Source organism: Vulpes lagopus, chromosome 14 (assembly GCF_018345385.1).
Source record: "Vulpes lagopus strain Blue_001 chromosome 14, ASM1834538v1, whole genome shotgun sequence".
In the NCBI taxonomy this organism is placed as follows: domain Eukaryota; kingdom Metazoa; phylum Chordata; class Mammalia; order Carnivora; family Canidae; genus Vulpes; species Vulpes lagopus.
The window spans coordinates 8,968,468-8,992,434 of record NC_054837.1 but is presented as its reverse complement, the minus strand read 5'-3'; the positions used below and the strand labels follow the sequence as shown (position 1 = coordinate 8,992,434).

The window sequence follows — 23,967 nt, the reverse complement described above, 5'->3', positions numbered from 1 at the left end:
AAATGAAAGTATTAAAATAGCAAATCCAATCCAGCAATACTTTAGAAAGGATAATATATCATGACCAAGTGGAGCTTATTCAAGGAATGAAAAGTTGGTTTAATATTTCAAAATCAATTAATGTAATTAGCCTAATTAACACAGTAAAGGAGAAAAAACAGCCTGATGCAGAAAATGCATTTAAATAAAAATAATACACTTTTTATAGATAGAAATGGACAAGCTCACTCTAAAATTTTAACAGGAAGCAAAGGACTAGGAAAGTTGGGATCATTTGGGAGAAATATAAAGTTGAAAAAACTCATGTGAAAAAGTTGGTGTAAGGAGGGTTTACAAAAAAAAAAAAAAAAAAAGGAGGGTTTTCTACTAGTAAGGCAACTTAGATTGGTGGTAAGAGACTGAAAACTTCCCCTGACAAACCTGATTTCTAATGCTGTGTGTAAGAATTAGAATTTCACCATTGCCTGGACATCTTGGAGCGTCACAGGGCCGCAGACACCTAACTGGATTCCCTTGTTCTTGCCAATATGCCCACCGCCCAACAGGAAATGCTCTAATCCAGGTAGTTTCCCTCTCACTTGGGCCAGCGTCCCATCCTCACCCTACCAGCCCATGAATTATTCACAGAAGCCAATCACATTCTCCAGTGAAAACAAGGAATATCTCACTCTCTTGCTGCTACAAAGCCTGCCTCCCATTGCTCCTACTGGTTTGCTCTGCTCCTGAGTGCAACCCGTGTGTGGTGTTTGTGTGCTGTGGTGTGTGGTGTCCTTCCCTGAATTGGGATATGTGACTAATAAACTTCTGGCCAGTCATCAAGACCAGTGTCGGGTGCCATGTGTTTAGCTGTCTTATATATGTAGTGTGGAGGATCCCACCCTCACCAATGGGATAAATAGGAGGTGATCTGAACAGTATTTGCTACAAAAGTTATTAATTAGAGAAGTCATAGAATTTACTTCAGAGAAACACTTTTGTCTTATATTTTCAAGGAAAAAGATCCTTTTGGTAATTTTTGTAAAAATAATTCAACAATTACAAAATAGGTAGGTTCTCTCTATGGTACATTTTATGACTATTATGTTGCCCTAATTTACCTTTTTTTAAAAAAGAAATTTGTATACAATGCAGAATGTTGACATATTATAGTTGATTATCTACCATCAAGTTCAGGACATTTATTCTGTAAAGGGCTAGAGAATATTTTAGGTTTCACAGGCTTGTTATGGACTGAGTTGTGTTCCCTCCAAATACATATGTTGAAGCCTGCTACTGTCTACAAAAATTCATGTTGAAATCCTGACCTCAAAAGTAATGGTTCTAGGAAGTGGGGGGCTTTAGGAGGTGATTAGGTCATGAAGGTAAAGCCCTCATGAATAGGGTTAGTACCCTTATAAAAGAGAGCCCAGAAAGATTCCTCACCTTTCTCAACATATGAGGGCACAACAAAAAGATGGCCATCTATGAACGTGGAAGTGAGCTCTCACCAAACACTGAATCTTCCAACACTTTGACCTTAAACTTTTCAGCCTCCAGAACTGTTAGAAATAAATTTCTGTTGTTTATAAGCCACCCAGTATACATTGTATCTGTTACAGCAATCTGAAAAACTTAAAACAAATCCCTTAACCTCAATGTGACTATTTAAAGACAGGGCCTTTAAAGAGGTGAGTATAGTCAAATGAGGTCATAAATATGGGGTCCTAATCCCAAAGGACTGGTGTCCTTAGAAGAAGAGGAAGAGACTGGGATAAGTGCACAGAAGAAAGGGCACGTAAGGACACAGCAAGAAGACAGCCATCTCCAAGCCAAGGAGAGGAGACTCAGAAGAAAACAAACATGCCAACACCTGATCTTGGACATAAGCCTCCCAAACTGTGAGATAATACATTTCTATTGTTTACATAAACACATAGATGTGACTGTGCCAATAAAATTTTATTTATAACAAAGGTGCAGGTTGGATTTGGCCCACAATCTACAGTATTTAAAGCTCTGTATATGTAGAGTGAGGCCTCCTTATATATAATATAATTTATAGATTCAACAGACATTATTCCTACAACTTTTCTAGAAATTTAGCATGATATATAAGAAGATTTAACTTTCATGTGAAACTTTGTGGTTTTAAAGATGTTATTTATAAGGTTCTCCTCAGTATTTTTCCTTTAACTTATAGTAAGAGATGGGATGCCTGGGTGGCTCAGTGGTTGAGCATCTGCCTTCGGCTTGGGTACTGATCCTGGGCCTGGGGGTCAAGGATCAGTTGGGCTCCCTGCAAGGAGCCCGCTTGTCCCTCTGCCTGTGTCTCTGCTTCTCTCTCTGTGTCTCTCATGAATAAATAAATAAAATCTTTTTTTAAACTTATAGTAAGAGGTCATATTACATTAAAACATTTCACACATTTTCCACTTTTTTAGTTTTCTTTATGATGAACATATTAGTATTCTAGCATTTGTGGCATGGTAGAAGTGAAATATTTTCCACAGTTATATTTATAGGAGTTCTCTCTTTTATTAATTTATTCATGTTGAGGAATGCCTATGCTCATGCTGAAATTTTTCCCACATTAAATACATTTGTTTAATTTCTCTCCAGTCAGAATTTCTTTGTGACTGGCACATAATAAAGGTTTATTTCTCTTATGAATCCTTTGATGTTGAGCAAGGTATGCATTTACAGTGAAGGCCTTTCCACATTCCTCACATTGATAGGGTTTTTCTCCAGTATGCATCCTCTGATGTTGAGTCAGATACACACTCTGACCAAAAGTCTTCCCACACTCGTTACACTTGTAGGGTTTCCCTTCAGTATGAATTCTCTGATGTTGATTAAGGTGTGTACTTCTGCTGAAAGATTTGTCACATTTTTTGCACTTGTAAGGTTTCTCTCCAGTATGAATTCTCTGGTGTTGAGTAAGGTGTGTGTTCCATCGGAAAGCTTTCCCACATTCATTACATTCAAAGGGTTTTTCTCCAGTATGGATCCTCTTATGTTGAATAAGGGATGACCTATGACTATAGGCTTTGCCACATTCAGTACATTCATAGGGTTTCTCTCCAGTATGTGTTCTCAGATGTAAAGTAAGCTGAATGCTCTGGGTAAAGGCTTTCCCACATTCTTTACATTCAAAGGGTTTTTCTCCAGTATGAATCCTCTTGTGCTGCATTAGGGATGAGCTATGACTATAGGTCTTACCACATTCAGTACATTCATAAGGTTTCTCTCCAGAATGAGTTCTTAGATGCAGAGTAAGTTGAATGCTCTGAATAAAGGCTTTGCCACACTGATTGCATTCATAGGGTTTCTCCCCAGTATGAGTTTTCTGATGCAGAGTTAGATGTGAACTTTGGCTAAAGGCCTTCCCACACTGATTACATTCATAAGGTTTCTCTCCTGTATGAATCCTCTGATGCTGTGTGAGACATGTACTTTGGCTGAAGGCCTTCCCACATTCACTACACTCATAGCGTTTTTCTCCAGTATGAGTTCTCTGATGTAGAATAAGGGACGAGTCCCAGCTGAAGGACTTCCCACATACATTACACTCAAATGGTCGCTCTCCTGTGTGACATCTTTCATGTTGTATAAGGTGTGTCCCCCTGCTAAAAGATTTGCCACAATTTCTGCATTTGAAGGGCTTTTCTCTAGCACCAAATTTCTGGTATCTAATAAGGTATGAGTTAACTCCAGTATGTGTACTCTGGTGTTGAGTGAGATCCAGACCACAGCTAAAGTCTTTCCCACATTGATCACATTTGTATAGCTTTTCACATGTGTAGATTCTCTGATGATTACTTAGATTTAGGTTATGTGAAAAGCTGCTGCCATAACTGTCATACTTTGTTTTCCCTGAAGGAATTGTGCTTTGAGTAACAAAGTCTGACTGCTGTCCATACTCAAATCCAGTATCTTCAAGAATGTTCTCCTGAGTCAGGATTTTCTTACGGGTAAATGCCATCTGCCCTGGATGGCTCTCTAAACAGCTAAGAGAGTCTAGGACTTCTCTGGTGGAGTAACAGATTCCATTCCTTTTACCTTTGTTGATTACCATGCCCTGGGAAAATTCTTCAGAAATTAGTTGCTTCAGATTTGACTTTGCAGCTCTAGATCTGGTCTCTTGGTCTGAAAGAAATAAAAGTGGAAGATATTTGACCTTTTAGAGAAATACAAAGTGTGAGCTAGTCAAAGCTACATATAATATGTTACTATTGTTTTTATTCTTTGATTCCCCAAACAGAGGTATGGTGCTTTGACTGATTTCAAATGTCACATAAGCCAAGAGCCACTGTGCATGGGAGCAAGGAAGATGTGAACAGGAACATGCAAGTGGTTACAGGGGTGATGGTAAGTGACACCTGAGGTAAGTTACAAGTGAGGACTGCCTTTCTAGAATCACCGAGGGTGAAAACAGGGACCTAAGAATGGACAAGAGGGCAGTAATGAGGGGAATCACTAGAATAAGGATAGCAGAAGAGAAACAGATCAGAATATAACCCACTATGTGCCTGGGTCACTATGAAATGTCACCACTAATATCTCAGCCTCCAACCTCTTCTCTTGCCCATTTTAAAAATAAATGTATTTTTTATTGGTGTTCAATTTGCCAATATATAGAATAATACCCAGTGCTCATCCCATCAAGTGCCCCCCTCAGTGCCCATCACCCAGTCACCCCCACCCACCTCCCTTTCCACCACCCCTAGTTCGTTTCCCAGAGTTAGGAGTCTCTCATGTTCTGTCTCCCTTTCTATTTCCCACTCATTTTTTCTCCTTTCCCCTTTATTCCCTTTCACTATTTTTTATATTCCCCAAATGAATGAGACCATATAATGTTTGTCCTTCTCCAACTGACTTATTTCACTCAGCATAATACCCTCCAGTTCCATCCTCGTCGAAGCAAATGGTGGGTATTTGTCGTTTCTAATGGCTGAGTAACATTCCATTGTATACATAAACCACATCTTCTTTATCCATTCATCTTTCGATGGACACCGAGGCTCCTTCCACAGTTTGGCTATTGTGAACATTGCTGCTATAAACATCGGGGTGCAGGTATCCCAGCATTTCATTGCATCTCTCTTTTTGGGGTAAATTCCCAGCAATTCTTGCCCATTTTTGTAAGCTGCCACAGTTAACTTCTCAGCAATGCCAAATCACCAGGTCTATAAGGATGGTCCCATTCTCCTACTATCAGAGGCAACCCACGGTCACTATTGAATTGAGTTGGGGTCAGAGTTAGCAAGTGGGATAAAGGACTCAGGTGGAATCCAACACAGTGAGGGGGTGTGAGAAGACAAGAAACAGAGGAGTTGACTGACATGGAGAGTGATCATGGGAAGTCCTGCTGAGGCTGAATGCAGCAGGAAGCAGAAAACCACGGTGTGGATTCCAGCAGGTGGTGGATGTGTTTACCAGGCCATTCCTAGTAGATTTACCTAATATTCAAGGTAGATTAAGAGGAAAGGAATGGTGATCAAACAGATGGAAAGAAAGAGGAGGGAGGTGAAAGTGGCATCACTGGCCACTGAGGGGCTTCTCTAGAGAGGACAGAACCCCTGGCAGGATGAGGCAGGAGGTACACCTGAGAGGAGGGAAGAAGGAAGCCAGTGCCACTGGGAAGGGGCCCAGGCAGGCAGTACACCCCCTGCAGGGCCCGGACTTGTGCAGGAGAGGAATGGGAGAGGCAGGATGTGGCTTCCGTGCAGGGATTATTCTCCAGGCAGCCCTGATTTATCTTGGGATTTCTCCTGCACTTCTAGAAACTACTGGCTTCCTGAACAGCCTTCTGCATGAGCTCCTGGGCCCCCTTCCCATCTCTTCACCTGGAGAAGGGTCTCTAGGGATGTCTCTCCACACCATCCATGGTGATCTGCCTTGCTCCAGCTGGGAGATCACATCAGGCTTGAAATCCTGGCACCCTGCTCAGGGAAGACAAGAGGTGCAAGTGTTGAGCCAGTGACAAGCATGTGCCCAGGACCCTGCTGCTATTTCCCTGTCTTCAGGGAATGATGGATGACCCCAGAGTGGGGGTAGGGGCAGCCTCAGCTTCCTGCTCCCTGCCCACAGAGAACAAGCAGTGGAAATACCCCAAGCCTATGTCCTCTGAATATCAAAGTATGGTCCTGTGGCTCAGAGGCCTCAGGGCCTTGGAACTCATGGTTTGGACAGAGAAAAGAGAGCAGAATCCTCATTCACCAACCCATATTGGCAGGGTAGGTGTGCACAGGCCTTCAAGCATTGTTAGTGGACTGTGCCTCTCAGAGTCTAAAACCCCTTTCCAGTCTCTATTGCATCTTTTAAAATCTCACATATTTTCATTATAATCTATTTTATCTGTGTTTATTTAATTAAAAAATTATCACTTACCAAGTTCAATTACTTACCATCTCCCCTCTTCCCAACAGTTAAGCAGACAACCTGAGCAGAAGGCACTTGTGTCCCCCAACCCTCCCAGGGTGCTGCCTCGTGTTCCTCCCCAGGCCAGTGCTCAGGATGGGCCCAGGGCCACTCTTACCCAGGGAGGCCAGGCTCCTGTAGTTCTCCAGCATGACTTCTCGATACAGTGCCCTCTGAGTGGTGCCCAGGTGCTCCCACTCTTCCTGAGTGAATTCTACAGCCACATCCTGGAATGTCACTGGGTCCTGAGACGTTACAAGAGGCAGTGTTGGGCAGTGGATATACCATGCACAGTGCATCACAGGGTGCAGCATCCCAGCAGGCAGGGGAAGGTATATACAAAGAAATCATTGGCTTATAGCATGCTGAACACAAGACATTAGTACATCTGGTTCAAACAGGAACAGGACAGCAACACTGAGTCTGCTACTCTAATATTCTCCTGGAAGTTCTAGTTTGTGCAGTAAGAAATTCCAGATGAGTAATGATAGCTATAGACAGTTGAGCGAATCTCTGGAATGTGAAGTCAAGAGCAAAGAAGCAAGCTATAGTTGAATCCACGGAATATGTATTTATTCAGGGTTAGAGATTGAAATTATACTCTTCCCCTCAAGCCATCTGTTGAACCTCCAATCCGCAATGTGACTGTATTTATAGATAGGGCCTTTAAAGAGACAGTTCAGGTTAAATGAGGTCATAAGGGTGAGGCCTTAATCTGATGGGTCCTTGTAAGAAGAGGAGACACAAGTGCATGCACACAGAGGAAAAGCCATGTGAGGACACAGAGAGAAGTGTCCCTCTACAAGCCAGGAGGAAAGCTTTCACCATAAACCCTAATGGCACCTTGATCTTGGACCTTCAGCCTCCAGAACTGTGAGAGAATGAATTTCTGTTGTTTAAGCCATGTGGCTGGTGGTGTTTTGTTATAGCCACCCTGGCAGATTAACAGAGTTCAAACATTGTGCATTTGAATGGTCTAGTGTTTAGGGACATATGTGGTAAGACCATAAAGAGCAAGAAGAAGATTCCTACAGATTCCAGGGTAGAGATGATATTTGAAGGAGGGGGAGAGGGGTGTTGTTTTTAAGATGAAGAGATAGATAAAGAGGAAGTATGTCTCTTAAATTACTTGGAATAGGACAAAAGAGTAACCGGAAGGAAGGCTGGCTGGGGCAGAGCAAACAAGGGGGAACTAGGTGCTGGGATGTGCAGAATGATGCTGAAGGACAGCTTGTTTGTGGCACTGTCTCCACTGTGTATGTCTTCACTCTTATTCTTTTTTTTAAAATATTTTATTTATTTATTCATAGAGACACAGAGAGAGAGTCAGAGACACAGGCAGAGGGAGAAGCAGACTCCATATAGGGAGCCTGACGCGGGTCTCGATTCCAGGTCTCCAGGATCAGACCCCGGGCTGCAGGTGGCGCTAAACTGCTGCACCACCAGGGCTGCCCTTCACTCTTATTCTTCCACCCACATGCAGCACACTGTCCTGGCCCTTCCTGTTTAGTGTCCTCCCCATCTTTCTCCTCCTTAAATGACTGGGGTCGACAGCCCTCCATCCTACACCCCGTCAGATCCCTCTCCTCCCCTCTTTGGGGTCCCCTTAGGCTTATCCACTCCTGGGATCTCAGGACCACTCTTTGCCTCCAACTTCCAATGTTGATTTTTCAGGTCTGAATACCCAAGTTGTCATGACAGAGTGAGAGGGAAAGAGGAAGTCAAGGGCAAAGCTGGGCCATCACTGGAGGACATGCCCTCGCCCCATAGAGTTGGAGACCCCACAGACAGAACTCCTCCGGTAGGAGTAGGTTCATCACCACAGCTGGAGACCCCATGGGCAGTGGGGACTCTTCTCCATGAGACAGAGATTCTACAAGTGGTGGTGCCCACCTTGCCATGAATGGAGCCTCCTCACCAAAGAAGATCCACTGATGTCGCCCATGGGCCAGGGCAGCAGAGGCCAGGGGGCCAGACCAGGTTTGAGGGCTGAGTCACATTATCGCAGGGCATCCTCACCAAAGCTGTGAGAGGACAAAGCCTGAGAGATCCGACCAAGGTAGCAGCTACCTCAGAGTTCCAGTCACTGAAGCAGACACCCATGCAATCCCAGAACACAAGGGGGCAAAGGGACAAAAGCACCCTGTTCACAAGCTGAGAGCATGTCCCCCCAAGCTAGTCAGAGAATCCCTAAGTAAACACCATATTCTCCTTTGTCTGGTTTAATTTGTCCAACAATTACAAGCTGCAATGCTATCACGGTAATGAGAAATGAACTCAACTAAATACTGAAGGCTTTGAATTTTTGCAGCTAATCAACTTGAGAATTTTTTAAAGATATTTTTAATTTGTAATAAAATTTCACAACCTGATTATGTAAAAGTAAAAAGCTAAAAGTGCCTATTAATAGTTTTAAATGATTTTCATTAATGAGTCACGAAAGGATGAATATGCAAAATAACTGTTTTTAAAAAACCACCTGTTCTTCAAACAAAATCCCTACCCATGTGGGCAGCAGACTTTGAGAGTTAAAAAATCCATTATATTCATGAAACCAGGAAGCCTAGATGGCCTGGAAATAGATGCTGATTTAGATGCATACATGGCCGTTTTAGGCAACAAGGGAAAACAGATCATTCAAAAATGGTACTTGACAACTGGCTAATCATCTGGAAAAAATAAAAAGAAGATACTCACTGTATACCCTTTTTTTTTTTTTGAGAGAGAGAGAGAGAGAGTGCAAGCCGGGGTGGGGGAGGGGGAGATGGAGAAGGAAAGAGAGAATCTTAAGCTGAGCATGGAGCCTGACGTGGGGCTTGATCTCACAACCCTGAGTTCATGATCTAAGCTAAAATCAAGAGTTGGATACCTAACTAACTGAGCTACCCAGGCACCCCTTCAAGCCATTCTTAAGGCCAAAATATATTAGTTTTTTTAAATGTTTTTATTTATTTATTAATGAGGGGCAAAGAGAGAGGGAGAGAAGCAGAGACACAGGCAGCAGAGGGAGAAGCAGGCTCCATGCAAGGAATCCGATATGGGATTCGATCCTGGAATTCCAGGATCATGCCCTGGGCCAAAGGCAGGCACTAAACTGCTGAGCCACCCAGGGATCCCAATATATTAGTTTTTTTTAAATTTTTATTTATTTATGATAGTCACACAGAGAGAGAGGGAGAGAGAGGCAGAGACACAGGCAGAGGGAGAAGCAGGCTCCATGCACCAGGAGCCCGACGTGGGATTCGATCCCAGGTCTCCCGGATCGCGCCCTGGGCCAAAGGCAGGCGCCAAACCACTGCGCCACCCAGGGATCCCCCAATATATTAGTTTTTAAAGCTATAATAGTCACAATAGTTACAGCCTTTTGAAAAGAGTAACCTTGGAGAAGGTTGACACCAAGGTCAGGATCCATTCTAAAACCAGAGGCATACTTGAAAACAAAACTATATAACCTAAAAAAAGTTGAATTTTCCCAATTGGGAAAAGGAATTTGCAGTATCTATTATTTTCAAAGGATTGATATTACTATGTAAAAAGTTCTTATAGGGATCTACACATTCTAGAGGAAGCAATTAGGCAAGAAAAAGAAATGTATCCAAATTGGAAAGGAAGAACTAAAAGCTTTGTAGAGATCTGATATGTAGAAACCTCTAATAATTTCATTTAAAAAGTCACCATAGTTTTAGGATATAAAATTAACACAGAAAAATTTGTTCTATTTCATATGCAGAAAAAAACATGTGATAAAATTCAACATCTGTTTATCATAAAAACTCAACAAAGTGGGTATAGAGGGAACATCATATTTAATGTCGAAAAGCTAAGAGCCTTTCCTCTAAGATCTGGAACAAGACCAGGATGCCCATTCTTATCACTTTATTCAACACAGTACTGGAAGTCCTAGCCAGAACAACTGGGCAAGAAAAAGAAATAAAACATATCCAAATTGGAAAGGAAGGAATAAAACTGTTACTATTTGCAAATGCATGATATTATATATAGAAAACCCTAAGGATGCCATCAAAAAACTGTTAGAAATAATAAATTCAGTTAAGAAGCATGATCAGCACACAAAAAATTCTCTTGTGTTTTTATAAAATAATAATGAACTATCAGTAAGAGAAATTAAGATAACAATCCCATGTACAATTACATCAAAAAGAATAAAATAGCTAGTAATAAATTTAACCAAGGAGGTGAAAGATGTGTGTATTGAAAACTATAAGACATTAAGAAATTAAAGAAGACACAAATAAATGGAAAGATATTTTGTGCTCATAGACTGTATGAATATAATTTAATTTAATATTGCTAAAATGGCCATACTACCCAAAGCAATATACAGATTCCATGCAATTCCTATCAAAATTTCAACGTGAAAATTCTATTTTCACAGAAATAGAACAATCCTAAAATTTCTATGACACCATAAAATACCCCAAATAGCCAAAGCAATGTTGAGAAAGAATAGGTTAGAGGCACTGTGCTCCTTGATTTCAAACTATATTACAAAAACAAAACAAACAAACAAAAAAGCTACAGTAATTAAAACAGTATGGTATTGGCATAAAAACAGACAAATAGATCAGTGGAACAGAATATAAGCAGAAATAAACCTATGCATATATGGTCAATAAATTTATGACAAAGGGACCAAGAAAATACAATGGGAGAAAGGACAGTCTGTAATAAATGGTGCTGAGAAAACTGGATAGCCACACACAAAAGAATGAAATTGAACCACCATCTTACTTCATAACACAAAAGTTAACTAAAAATGTATTAAGGACTTGAATTAACACCTGAAACCCTAATACTCCTAGAAGAAAACATTTGAATCTGACACCAAAAGCAAAAATTGCAAAAGCAAAAATAAACAGGTGGGGCTACATCAAAGTAAAGAAATTCTGTATAGCAAAGGAAAGCATCAATAAAATGAAAATGCAACCTACAGAATGGGAGAAAATATTTGCAAATATATATTTGATAAGGGACTAATATCCAAAATATGTAAAGAACTCATTCAAAAAAAAAAGAACTCATTCAATTCAATAGTAAAAAAAAAAACAAAAACAAATAATCAGATTAAAATATGGGTAGAAAATCTGAGTAGACATTTTTCCAAAACCATATAGATGGCCAACAGATACATGAAAAGATGCTCTATATAACTAATCATCAGGAAAATGCAAATCAAGACCACAAGGATCTATCACCTCACAAATGTTAGAATGGCTATTGTAAAAAAAAACTAGAAATAACAAGTTTGGGTGGAGGATGTGGAGAAAAGGGAACCCTTGTGCACTGTTAATGGGAATGTAAATAGGTGCAGCCATTGTGGAAAACAGTATGGAGGTTTCTCAAAAAGTTAAAAGTAGAACTACCATAGGATACAGTGATTCCACTTCTGGGTAGTTATCCAAATAAAACGAAAGCATTAGCTCAAAAAGGTATTTATACCCCTGTGTCCACTGCACCATTATCTACAACAGCCAATATACATAAGCAATCTAAGTGTCCACCAATAGATGAATGGATAAAGATGTAGTGCATATATTCAACAGAATATTCCTCAGCCATAAAAAAATCCACACAATGCCATTCATGACAGCATGGACGGATCTGGAGGGAATTACGGTAGGCGAGATAAGTTAGGAAGAAACAAATACCAAATTATCTGTCTTATATGTGGAAAACAAATTTTAAAAAAACCAAGCTTATAGATACAAAGAACAAGTCAGCAGTTGCCAGAGGTGGGTGGGGAGGGGTGGGAGAAATGGATGAACTGTTCATTTTAGGTTTTAGTTTAACTTTCTTTTAAAAAAATTTTTTTTTATTTGAGAGAGAGAGAGAGAGAGCATGTGTGTGTGCATATGAGTGTGGGTGGGGGTAGGGGCAGAGGGAGAGGAAGAGAATCTCAAGCAGTCTCGCCACTGAGCCTGGAGCCGGGTCAATCCCAGGACCCTGAGATCATGACCTGAGCCAAAATCAAGAGTTGGCCGCTTAGCCAATTGAGCCACCCAAGTGCCCCTAACTAAATTAACTTTCTTTCCTTTTTTTTAAATAAGTTAACTTTCTAAAAAAGAAAAAATAGTTGTATCTTAACATACCACCATGAAAAATATGCAAAAGAAATTAAGAAAAATGATTCCAGGGATGCCTGGGTGGCTCAGCAGTTGAGCATTTGCCTTTGGCTCAGGACATGATCCTGGAGTTCTGGGATGGAGTCCCAAATTGGGCTTCCTGCATGGAGCCTGCTTCTCCATCTGCCTATGTCTCTGCCTTCTCTCTGTGTCTCTCATGAATAAATAAATAAAATCTTTAAAAAAAAGAAAATAAAAAAAGAAAAGTCATTCCATTTACAATAACATCAAAGAATCACTTAGGAATAAATTTAACCAAAGGGGTATAGGACTTGTACACTGAAAACTGCAAAATACTGCTGAAAGAAATTAAAGAAGACCAAAAGAAACTGAAAGACATCTTGTTCTCATGGATTGGAAGATTTAATATCACTAAGATGTGTATATCACCGAAAGTAATATAAGATTCAATGCAATCCCTCTCAAAATCCCAATGATGTTTTTGAAAAAAATGGAAAAACCTCTCCTAAAATGCATACAGAATCGCAAGAAGACCAGAATAACTAAAACAACCTTGAGAAAGAACAAGAGCACCCAGGTGGCTCAGTGGTTGAGCACCTGCCTTTAGGTCAGGTCGTAATCCCAGAGTTCTGGGATTGAGTCCCACATCAAGCTCCCCCCACAGGGAGCCTGCCTCTCCCTCTCCCTATGTCTCTGCCTCACTCTGTGTCTCTCATGAATAAATAAATAAAATCTCTTAAAAAAGAAAAAGTTGGAGGACTCACATTTCCTGATTTTGAAAAGTATTACACAACGGGAGAGATCAAAACAGTGTGGTACTAGTATAAGGACAGACATTTAAACTAATGGAATGGCACTGATGGCCCAGAAATAAACTCTCACCTTTATGGCCAACTGATTTTTCACAAAGGTGTCAGTACTGTTCAATGGGAAAAGACCAATCTTTTCAACAGGTAGTGCAGGAAAAACTGGATATCCATGTGCAAAAGAATGAAGACAGACCCTTACCTTACGCTATATAAATATTAACATAAAGTGAACGAAAGACATAAATTTAAGAGCTAAAATGATAAAGTTCAGAAGAAAACATAAAGGCGAATCTTCATGACTATGGATTTGGCAATGGTTTCTTAAGTATTATATTGGAAGCACAGGCAATAAGATTAAAAAATAAATAAACTGGACTTCACCAAAATTTGAAAGTTCTGTGTATCAAAGGATACTATCAGGAGAGCAAAAAGGCAATCCACAGAATGGGAGAAAATATTTGCAAATCCTATATGTAGTAAGTACTTAATATCTACAATATGTAAAGAACATGTACAAATCAACAACCACCAAAAAAATCCCACGTTAAAAATCAACAGGGGCCCCTGAGTGGCTCAGTCAGTTAAGCATCTGACTCTTGATTTCAGCTCAGGTCATGATCTCAGGGTCCTCAGTGTGGAGTCTGCTTGGGAGTCTATCTCTCCTTCTCCCTATGCCACTCCTCCACTCATACACATTCTCTCTCTAAAACAAATAATAAAATCTTTAAAAATAAAAATGGACAAAAAACTTAAATAGACATTTCTCCAAAGAATATATATATGTGTATATAGTATGTATAGTATGTATATGGCCAATAATACACAAAAAGATGTTCAACATCATTTGTTGTTAGGGAAATGCATATCAAAACCACAATGAAGGGATCCCTGGGTGGCACAGCGGTTTAGCGCCTGCCTTTGGCCCAGGGCGCGATCCTGGAGACCCGGGATCGAATCCCACGTTGGGCTCCCGGTGCATGGAGCCTGCTTCTCCCTCTGCCTGTGTCTCTGCCTCTCTCTCTCTCTGTGACTATCATAAAAAAAAAAAACAAAACACAATGAAAAACAAAAACAAAAACAAAACAAAACCACAATGAAATTTTACTTCACATCTGCCAGGATGGTTATAATAAAAGCAACAAAAAATACCAAGTGTTGGTGACACATGGAGAAACCGAAATTTTTATACACAGTTGGTAAGAATGTATAATGGTACAGTTGCTGTGGAAGTTTGGTGCTTTCTAAAAAGGTTAAACATAGAATTACCATATGCTCCAGCAATTCTACTCTTAGGTATATGCCTCAAAGAATGGGAAACAAGGATTCAGACAGATATCTGTACACCAATGTTCACAACACCATAATTCACAATAGCTAACAAGTAGAAACGGTTCAAGTGTCCATTAACAGATGACTGGATAAACAGATGGAGTATATGCATACAATGAAATATTATTCCACCATTAAAAGGAGTTAAATTCTGATATAAACTACAACATATATGTTAATAGTGAGGAAATATTTCTTAGTGTATTCATTTTTATAAATATTTTATTTATTTGTTTGTTTAGAGTGAGTGAGGGGTGGGGGAAAGGGAGAGAGAATCTCAATCCGACTCCATACTAAGCACAGAGCCCAACGCAGGGCTTGATCCCATGACCCTGAGAACATGACCTGAGCCAAAACCAAGAGTCAGATGCTCAATAGACTGAGCCATCCAGGCACGTCTATTTCTTAGTTCATATAGGTTCTGTTTGGCTTGATGATAACTGGTTGGTGGTGATAATTGGCAATGAGTGTACAATACTGTGAATATAATTAATTCACATTGGAGTGCATGCTAAAAAATGGTTAAAATGGCAAATTTTATGTTATATATATCTTACCACACTAGAAAAAAGCAAAGTGATAACCTGTGTGTATAGCATCTACCACTTGGATAAAAAGGAAATAGATTAAGGATACAAATTCAAATGACTGCGTATGTATAAATAAATTATCTCTAAAAGGATACAAATGAGGTTGTCTAGAGAGGAAAACTGAAGGGCTGGGGGCAAAAGTAGGAGACTTGCATTTCTCTGTTCACCCTTTGGTATGTTTGAATTCTCAATTATTTATACATATTACTTATCCAAAAATTTAATTACTCAAAAAATTCACAGAACTGGGTTTTAAATAAACATTACAACCCCAATGAATAAACATGCAAAAGTCAGAGCAGTCAATTCATGAAAGAATAAACACACCCTCCCCAACTCCTACCTGCAAAGAAAGCAAAGTCCTCAGCATTACTTGTGTCTTGGCATGTCCTCTTCTCTAGGAAGAGCTGGAGAGAGAGAGAGAGAGACAGAGAAGAGAAGAGAGAGAGAACACGCATGAGTGCCTCCTCCTGTAGGGCTCAGAGCTGTCTAGAGAGGACTGCTTACCTCTCCCCCAACCCCCAACAGGGGCACAAGGGACACGACCCGTACATACCCTATATAGGTATAGCTCTATACTGTGAAGAAAGAATGTGGTTTTTCCCTTGTGTTTCTTGCCTTTTCTGACCTCTATGAGGCATTGACAGTATGGAACACTTCTCTCTCAGGACTGGCTCCTCTCATAAAGAAAATTCCAAGCCCAAGTGGTTTTCAATGATGAATGACTGATATCAAACATTTAAAGGCAAAATACACAAACTCTCAGAAAATTTAAAAAGAAAAAGGGAATGCTTCCTAACTCCTTTTAGAGGCCAACACAATCTTGCTATCCAAACTTGACAAATAATTATAAGACAATTAAAGACCAATATCAGGAAGACAGATACAAAAATCCTTACCACAGATCAGCAAATTTAAAGTATATGCATGTATGAGTGTGCATGTGTGGGTGTATGTGTGTGTATATTTTCCAGCAGTTTATCCTAGGAAAAAAATAGTTGGTTTAACATTAGGAATTTTATGTAATTAATCACATTAAGATCATATTAAGAGAATGAAGGGAAAAATAAAAATATCTTAATAGATGCAAAAATTCATTAGATAAAATTCTACACTAGTTCATGATTAAAATGTTCAGCAAACCAGTAATGAACTTACTCCATTGATAAATGGCATCTAAAAAAAAAAAAAAAAAAAAAAAAAAAAAGATAAATGGCATCTACAAATAGTACCTACAATTCACATCATAATAAATAATGACACATTCAATGTTTTTACCCTGATATTGGGAACTAGGCAAGGATGTCTGTTCTCATCATTTTTATTTTACATTGTACTTGAAATCCTAGTCAGTGAAATAAAACATGAAAAAAGAAATAAAACCACAGATAGTAAGAGAGAAGAAAAACTGTATTTGCAGTCAGCATGATTTTCTCCATAGAAAAACCTAAGAAATCCACAATACAACTTTAAAAATGAATAAATAAGCAAGGTCATAGCATGTGAGAGTCTTCCTATTTCTTACTAACCTTAATACTCCAATCCCAGACCATAGTAAAAAAAATTTTTTTTGTAAAAATTTTTTATACTACACTTTTCCTGTTCATATTACTATGCAGTTTCTATCTCCTGGTTGGATACTTACTGATATGACTGTCAGGGGAAAAGACTACTCTTAACCTCTACTTCACTACATACAAAAAATTAATTTGAATTATATTGTAGAAAAGCTAAAACTATATTGTCTCCAGAAGAAAATATAGGAGGAAATCATTGTTACCTAATGGTAGGCAAAGAATTCTTAACTAGAACAAAAAAATTACTAACTATTAAAGTTGACAAATTGGACTTCGCCAAAATTAAAAAAATGTCTGCTCTATAAAAGACATCATTGGGGCTCCCTGGGTGGCTCAGCGGTTTAGCGCCTGTCTTTGGCCCAGGGTGTGATCCTGGAGTCCCAGGATCGAGACCTGCATCGGGCTCCCTGCACGGAGCCTGCTTCTCCCTCTGCCTGTGTCTCTGCCTCTCTCTCTCTCTCTGTGTCTCTCATGAATAAATGGATAAAATCTTTTTTAAAAATATATCATTAAGAAAAAAAAAGATATCATTAAGATAATAAAAAGGCAAGCATGTAGGGAAGGGTTAACTCTATGTGTCTGCTCATGCCCTATACATTCCTCAGAAAGGCATGTTTTCAGAACTGGCCCCTGGATAGCTCCTGGGCACTGAGCTCCTAGAATGTTCTGTTGGATAAGAAGAGGTTTTTGCAAGCCTAAGGCCTTGAGCCATCGTGTGCCAGATTGTCCAGATAGCTTACACTAACACTGTGATTCATAGTGAACACCTACTTCCCATCTAAGGGTCTGGATCTTTAGTAACTGAGGTCAGCCATGCAGCGCCATATGCCTACATGGCTGACCTCCAATATAAACACTGGATACCCAAACTTGGGTAAGTTTCCATGGTTGGTGATACTTCGCACATGTCACACTTCACTCCTGGGGAAATTAGATACATCCCTTGCCACTCCACTGGGAGAGGACATGTGGAAGGTTGTGCATGGTTTCTTCTAGACTTTGCCCCATGCACATTTTCCTTGTGCTGATTTTACTGTGCATTCTTTTGGTGTGATAGACACTAACCATGAGACTTTTGAGTCCTACGAAAGCCCTTCTAGTGAAACATCAAGCCTGAGAGTGGCCCTGGGGTTCCTTGAGACAGCGAGCCACAGATGGTAAGAAAATATTCACTATACATATGGTAATGCAGACATAACACATATATAAATACAAATATAACACATACATAACATATACATGATGACACATACATATACACATATATACACATATATGATAAAGGTCTTATATCTAGAATATAGACTGAGTTCTTATAGATCAAAAACAAGAGATCAACCAATCTAACCAAAAATGGGCAAAGGACTTAGGCCTTCATAAAATGAGATATAAAAATGATAATAAGCATATGAAAATATGCTCACCATCATTAGCTATCAGGAAAATCCAGATGACAGACATCGTGAGTCAGCACCATACCATTAGAAGGGCTAAGATTAAAAAGACTGACAATACTAAGTGTTGGCAAAGACCTGGAGCAAACATAACTCCTGCACACTGTTAGCAGGAATGTAAAGTGAATCGGACACTTTAGAAGTTTCAGAGTTTTTTTTTTTTTTTACAAAGTTAAACATATGCCTATCCTATGAGCCAGTAGCTATTCCAGTTTTCTAGGTGTTTGCCCAAGAGAAATAAAATATATGTCCACAGAAAGGCTTGTATGCAAATAACCTCAGCAGCTTTACTCATAGAAGCTAAAAACTAGAAGCTACTCAAATGCCCACTGACAAGTGAACAAATATATAAATTGTGGTATGTTCATACAAGGAGTAACACAGAGAAATAAAAATGAATGAGCTAATACACATGTACTATGGAAGAATCTGAGAGACATTTAGTTCAATGAAAAAAATTTAAAAGCCAGATGAAAAATGGTACATATAATATGCCTGAATTTCATGAACTTTGCTTTCTTTTTTCTTTCTTTCCTCTCTCTCTCTTTTTAAAAGATTTTATTTATTTATTCGTGAGAGACACACACAGAGAAGCAGAGACACGGGCAGAGGGAGAAGCAGGGAGCCTGATGCGGGACTCGATTCTGGGACTCAGGAATCACACCTTGAGCCAAAGGCAGACGCTTAACCGCTGAGCCACACAGGGATCCCCTTTCTCTCTCTCTTTTTAATTGAAGAATAGTTGACACACAATCCATGAAGTTCTAAAGCAAGTTCTATGACAACAGAAATCAGCCCGGTAGTTGCTTGAGGTGAGGAACACTAGGAATTGAATAGAGAGAGGCATAAAGGAACTTCCTGGGAGGTTAAAAATATTCCCTGTCTTAAATTGGGTGGTAGATGAAGAGATTTATATACCACATTCCATGCCACCCCATTTTATTGTATCTAAGTTATATGACAAAAAGTTGATTAAAAAGAAACTAGCTCCATGGGGAGCCTGGGTGGCTCAGTGGGTTAAGCATCTGACTCTTGGTTTTGGCTCAGGTCATGATCTCAGGATCGTGGGCTCAAGCATCGAGGCAAGCTCTGCACTCAGTGTGGAGTCTGCTTGAGATTGCTGTTGCCTCTGCCTGTGGGCCTACTGTATGTCAGGCCCAGACCTCTGCCTCTGCCCCTACCCCCATTCATGCTTTCTCTTTCTTTCTAAAATAAATAAATCTCTTTTTTTTTAAGCGACAAGACAAACCACATAGGTACATGGGTATCTGGAGGAAAAGCATTCCTGGCAGAGGGACTATCAAGTGAAAGCATGCCTAGTGAGTTCCAGATACAGAAAAGAGGCCACTGTGGCCAGAAAAGAATGAGGGAGGGAGTGACAGATGAGCTTGGAACTCAGAACTGGAGACCAGAAGGCACAGGACCTCCCAGGCCATGGTAAGGCTCATTCTGGAACAGGATCATCTGGTTGCTAAGGGCAGAACCAGTAGAAGCAAGGAGACCAGGGAGGGGTTACGCCAACAATTCAGGGAGAGAAGGTGTCCAGGGGAGAAGCTGAGAAGGGGCAGAGTCTGGACACGTTGTGAAGAAAGAGTTTGTGATAGTGTTTGTGAATGAATCGAATGTGGGATGTAACAACAACAACAAAAGGCAGAGTCAAGAAGTAAAAGTTTTTGGACTGACAGGCTGGAAGTAGGAAACGATCATGTGTTAAGATGGGAAAGAGTGCAGGGGGAAGAGGAGGTCTGTGCAGAGAGCAGGAATCAGTCCTTTTAGACATGATAAGTTCCAGGGGGTATTAGACATCCAAATGGACAAGCCAAGTGGGCAGTCAGGTAGTGAGCCTGAAGCTGCAAGCAGGAATCTAAGCAGAAGACATAAATTTGAGCATCAGCAGCACATGGGTGCCAGTGAAAACCACAAGGCTCGATAAGGTTTCTTCAAAGTGAGTGTAGTTAGAAAAGATGGGAGGCTTCTCATGATCCAGCCCTGAGGCCCTCCAGTCTTGGGGAGAGAGGTCTCTCATCTCAGGGGGAGATGAGGGTCCAGCAGTGGAGACCAAGGCATTCCTGGAGAGGCGGGAGGAAAACCAGGAGGGGCGCTGTCCCACAGCCAAGGCAAGACAGTGCTGATGGACGGATCAAGCAACATAGAATTCTCTGGTGCATTTGACAAGGAGAGTTGTGGCACTCTTGTAGAAGCCTGCTTGGAGCAGCTTCAGGATAGACCCGGAGGAGAGAAGTTAGGCACAGCAGACATAAACAACCTTTCCGAGGAGTTCAAAGGCAAAAAAGAGGAATAGGATGGTTGCTGGAAAGTGGGACAAGAAGGTCTTATTAAAAAAAAAAAAAATTATGTATCTGTTTTTTTTTTTTTTAATTTTTATCTATTTATGATAGGCACACAGTGAGAGAGAGAGAAGCAGAGACACAGGCAGAGGGAGAAGCAGGCTCCATGCACCGGGAGCCCGACGTGGGATTCGATCCCCGGCCTCCAGGATCGCGCCCCGGGCCAAAGGCAGGCGCCAAACCGCTGCGCCACCCAGGGATCCCCAAAAAAAAATTAAAAAAAAATTTAAAAAAAGGTCTTAATAGGGAGAAATAATACTTCCAAATTGTTAGCTATCAATCTGACGTCTGAGATCATTTTAGATCTTTGCTTGGTATTGTTCCTATGTGAATATTCCAGGGGACTTACCAATTTGAAAGTATTATATTACATAATCATTGAGATAATTAGCATACTATGACTGGGAGAGCCCACAAGAATGTTTGCTAAAAAGTTAAGAGGAGCTCTCTCTAGGACTTGGCGGGTTACTGCATATTGTGCTTGTTTGGATTTCCCAACACTTCCCCTGCACCTGTACATTGCTTGTATTGGATAATTCTTTACAAAAAAGCAGAGATAGTCTCAGCATGACTCATGAGACCACCTCCCCATGACCTATGTAGTTACCCAGACTTTGTCACTGTCTTTGGATATGCACATGCTATTCCCTCTGCTGTGGGTCCCCTACGGCCACGCCCAGAGCCAGCCACTCCTCCCATTGGTCATTCAGGACCACAGTCCTGAGGGCAGGTCCCCAGCACAGTGCCCCATACAAGTGCTCAGGGAATGGATGGATGGATATGTGGTGTCCTGTTATCATCCAGGCTTGGGACCATTGCTCCAAATACCTGGAAGAACTCTGACCCTGAGCTCCTAACTCAAGCCTCCGGGCAGAAGGAAGAGAAACCCCAAGGCAGGGGTTTTAGGAACAAGCTTTTCAGAGATGATCTTCCTGCACCAGGGGAGCCCATCAGAACCCCAACTCAAGAAAGGAGGCCCATCAGGGCATGTAAAGGGCCAGGTGACTCAGTGTTCTGTGGACTCCCCGAGTATTTTCAACTTTTGATCACACTATTGATCAACTATTGATCACCCTAAAAAATTCTTTAAATTTTTTTAGAATTGTGGTAAAGATACACATAACCAAAAAAATTCACCATTTTAACCATTGCTAAGTATACAGTTCAGTACTGTTAAGTATATTCACATTGTTGTGCAACCCATCTTCTGAACTTTCTCATCTTGCAAAATTGAAACTCTGCATCCCTTAAACAACAGTTTCCCACACCCCCTCCTCCAAGCCCCCGACAACCACCATTCCACTGTCTATGAATTTGACTACTTTAGGGACCTAATAGAAGTGGAATCATACAGTGTCTCTTATTTTGAGGCAGGGCTTATTTCAGTTAGCATAATGTCTTCGAGCTTCATCCATGTTGTACCATGTGTCCAAACTTACTTTTTTAAGGCTTAATGCCATATTGCATTGTACGGATAGACCAGTTTGTTTATCCATCCGTTTGTGGTTAGATACTTGGGTTGCTTCCACCTCCTGGCTATTGGGACTGCTCCTGCTATAAACGTGGTCTGCAAATAATCTCTTTTCAGATCCTGCTTTCAATTCTTTGGATATACCCAGAGATTACATGGTGGTTCTAGTTTTCATTTCTTACGTGGTCTGCAAATAATCTCTTTTCAGATCCTGCTTTCAATTCTTTGGATATACCCAGAGATTACATGGTGGTTCTAGTTTTCATTTCTTAAGTAAAAGTTAAAGAATTTCCATACTGCTCTCCACAGTGGCTGCACCATTTTACATTCTCACCAAGGGCAAAGGTTCCAACTTCTCCACATCCACACTAACGCGTTATGTTTTGTTTTGTTTTGTTTTTTTGTTTTTGTTTGTTTGGTAATAGCGGTCCTAATGCGTGTGTGATTATCTTTAAAATTGTTTGATGGGGGATCCCTGGGTGGGACAGCGGTTTGGCGCCTGCCTTTGGCCCAGGGCGCGATCCTGGAGACCCGGGATCGAATCCCACGTCGCGCTCTGCCTATGTCTCTGCCTCTTCCTCTCTATGTGACTATCATAAATAAGTAAAAATAAAAAAAAATAAAAATAAATAAAATTGTTTGATGGTGAAACACAAATCCAGGGCGTGCAGGAACCTCACCCGGAACGGACAGTATTAAGAGACCATCCACAGAATTCTGGACACAGGTCACAACGTGAATACTAACGGTGTCGCGGGAAATAGCCCCTGCCCTTATCTATTTCTTTTATCTCTCTCTCCATCTCCCTACACCACCACCACCACCCCCAGCTAAACGCGCTTCTAGCTTTTACAGTAATATTGTCCTTGCTTAACTTTACAGTTTTATCACACCTCCGCTCCCTTAAACCATAGTTCACATTTTGCCAGTGTTTGACCTTGGTATAAACGTAAGCATTTTGTGTTACTCCTTTGCTTAACTTCGGGCAGGGGAGATTCATCAGCATTCATACGGCTCTCATCTCTGGGTTTTCCGTATGGAATGTCACAGCAGGAAAATTCACCTTCGTCTCTTCCAATACCCATCCACAGACAGAGATGACGCTGTACCTGTCTCCCAGGGCTTCGGGGCAGCGTTCCCCCGGCCGTGCGCGGCTCTGCAGCCTCCCGGGCCTCAGGCCAGGCCCAGGGGCGCGGTCCTGCTGCTGGGGCTCAGGGGCAGCCTGTAGAGGGGCCCCGGGGGGAGGCGCTCGCACTCCCCGCTGCGCGGCCACGGTCACGCCTGCGGAGCCCCTTGCGCCCCCACCAAGGTCGGGGGCTGAGCTCACGCCCCATCACGTGCGCCCCACACACTCAGGCTGGCGTCGGGCTCAGCGGCCTGGAACCCGCGGGCGCGGAGCGCGGCCTCGGAGACAGATCCTGGGGCTGACTGTCCTCCCATAAAAGCCCAACCACCCTACAAAACAGCAGCCCGAAGACCGCTGTGTGAAAGTGCGCCTGCGCAGACCGGGCAAGAACTACAACTCCCGGGAGCCCTTGCGCTGCGAAGACGGCCGACTCTATTTTCCAGAAGGCATCGGCGTCCTGGAGATGCTCTGACCTCCCGACCCAGACGAGCTTGTAGCACAGCCTTCTGGGAAGTGTAGTTCCGGTGTCACGCTGGACCGCAGGTTGTATATCTACTTGCTGGAGCATCCAGAGGATGGTGCGCAGGAACGTGGAATTATCCTGTCAGCTCGTCCACATCTCCAAGTGGATTCGGGTGGGTCCGGGTCCATATCCATCTTTGCAGGAAAGGCTCATGCACCTCACCCTAAGGATACTAGTGGTGATAGGTTTTACAGGCTACTGCTGCCCTGCCCTTAACCTGAGGTTCCAGGGAGGATC

General features: G+C 41.3%; 1 protein-coding gene across 3 annotated transcripts; it reads right to left on the bottom strand.

Annotated features, from left to right (window-relative positions):
* Nucleotides 1-2,494: 2,494 nt before the first annotated feature.
* On the bottom strand, nucleotides 2,495-23,534 carry LOC121475515 (zinc finger protein OZF-like). Of its 3 annotated transcripts, none has more exons than XM_041728834.1 (5): nucleotides 23,191-23,534; nucleotides 15,575-15,638; nucleotides 6,518-6,644; nucleotides 5,826-5,921; nucleotides 2,495-4,125 (listed from the first exon to the last, which is right to left on the bottom strand). In XM_041728834.1, exons 2-5 carry the CDS (start codon nucleotides 15,599-15,601, stop codon nucleotides 2,570-2,572), a joined length of 1,806 nt encoding a protein of 601 aa, XP_041584768.1. In that variant the 5' UTR covers nucleotides 15,602-15,638; nucleotides 23,191-23,534; the 3' UTR covers nucleotides 2,495-2,569. The 3 variants fall into 3 exon arrangements, with proteins under 3 accessions (XP_041584768.1, XP_041584769.1, XP_041584770.1); XM_041728835.1 differs by lacking the exon at nucleotides 23,191-23,534 and adding an exon at nucleotides 8,293-8,423 and having other exon boundaries at nucleotides 15,575-15,637; XM_041728836.1 differs by lacking the exons at nucleotides 15,575-15,638; nucleotides 23,191-23,534 and adding an exon at nucleotides 8,293-8,507.
* Nucleotides 23,535-23,967: the final 433 nt, after the last annotated feature.

Bases quoted from the DNA above. Each gene is read 5' to 3' on its own strand.
- LOC121475515 (XM_041728834.1), bottom strand. From the start codon at position 15,601: ATGCTGAGGACTTTGCTTTCTTTGCAG. The intron at 5,922-6,517 runs GTAAGAGTGGCC...TTCCCTGAGCAG, and splicing joins CAGGAGCCTGGCCTCCCTGG to GGTGCCAGGATTTCAAGCCT. The intron at 4,126-5,825 runs GTGAAGAGATGG...TATTTCTTTCAG, and splicing joins CCCTAGAGACCCTTCTCCAG to ACCAAGAGACCAGATCTAGA.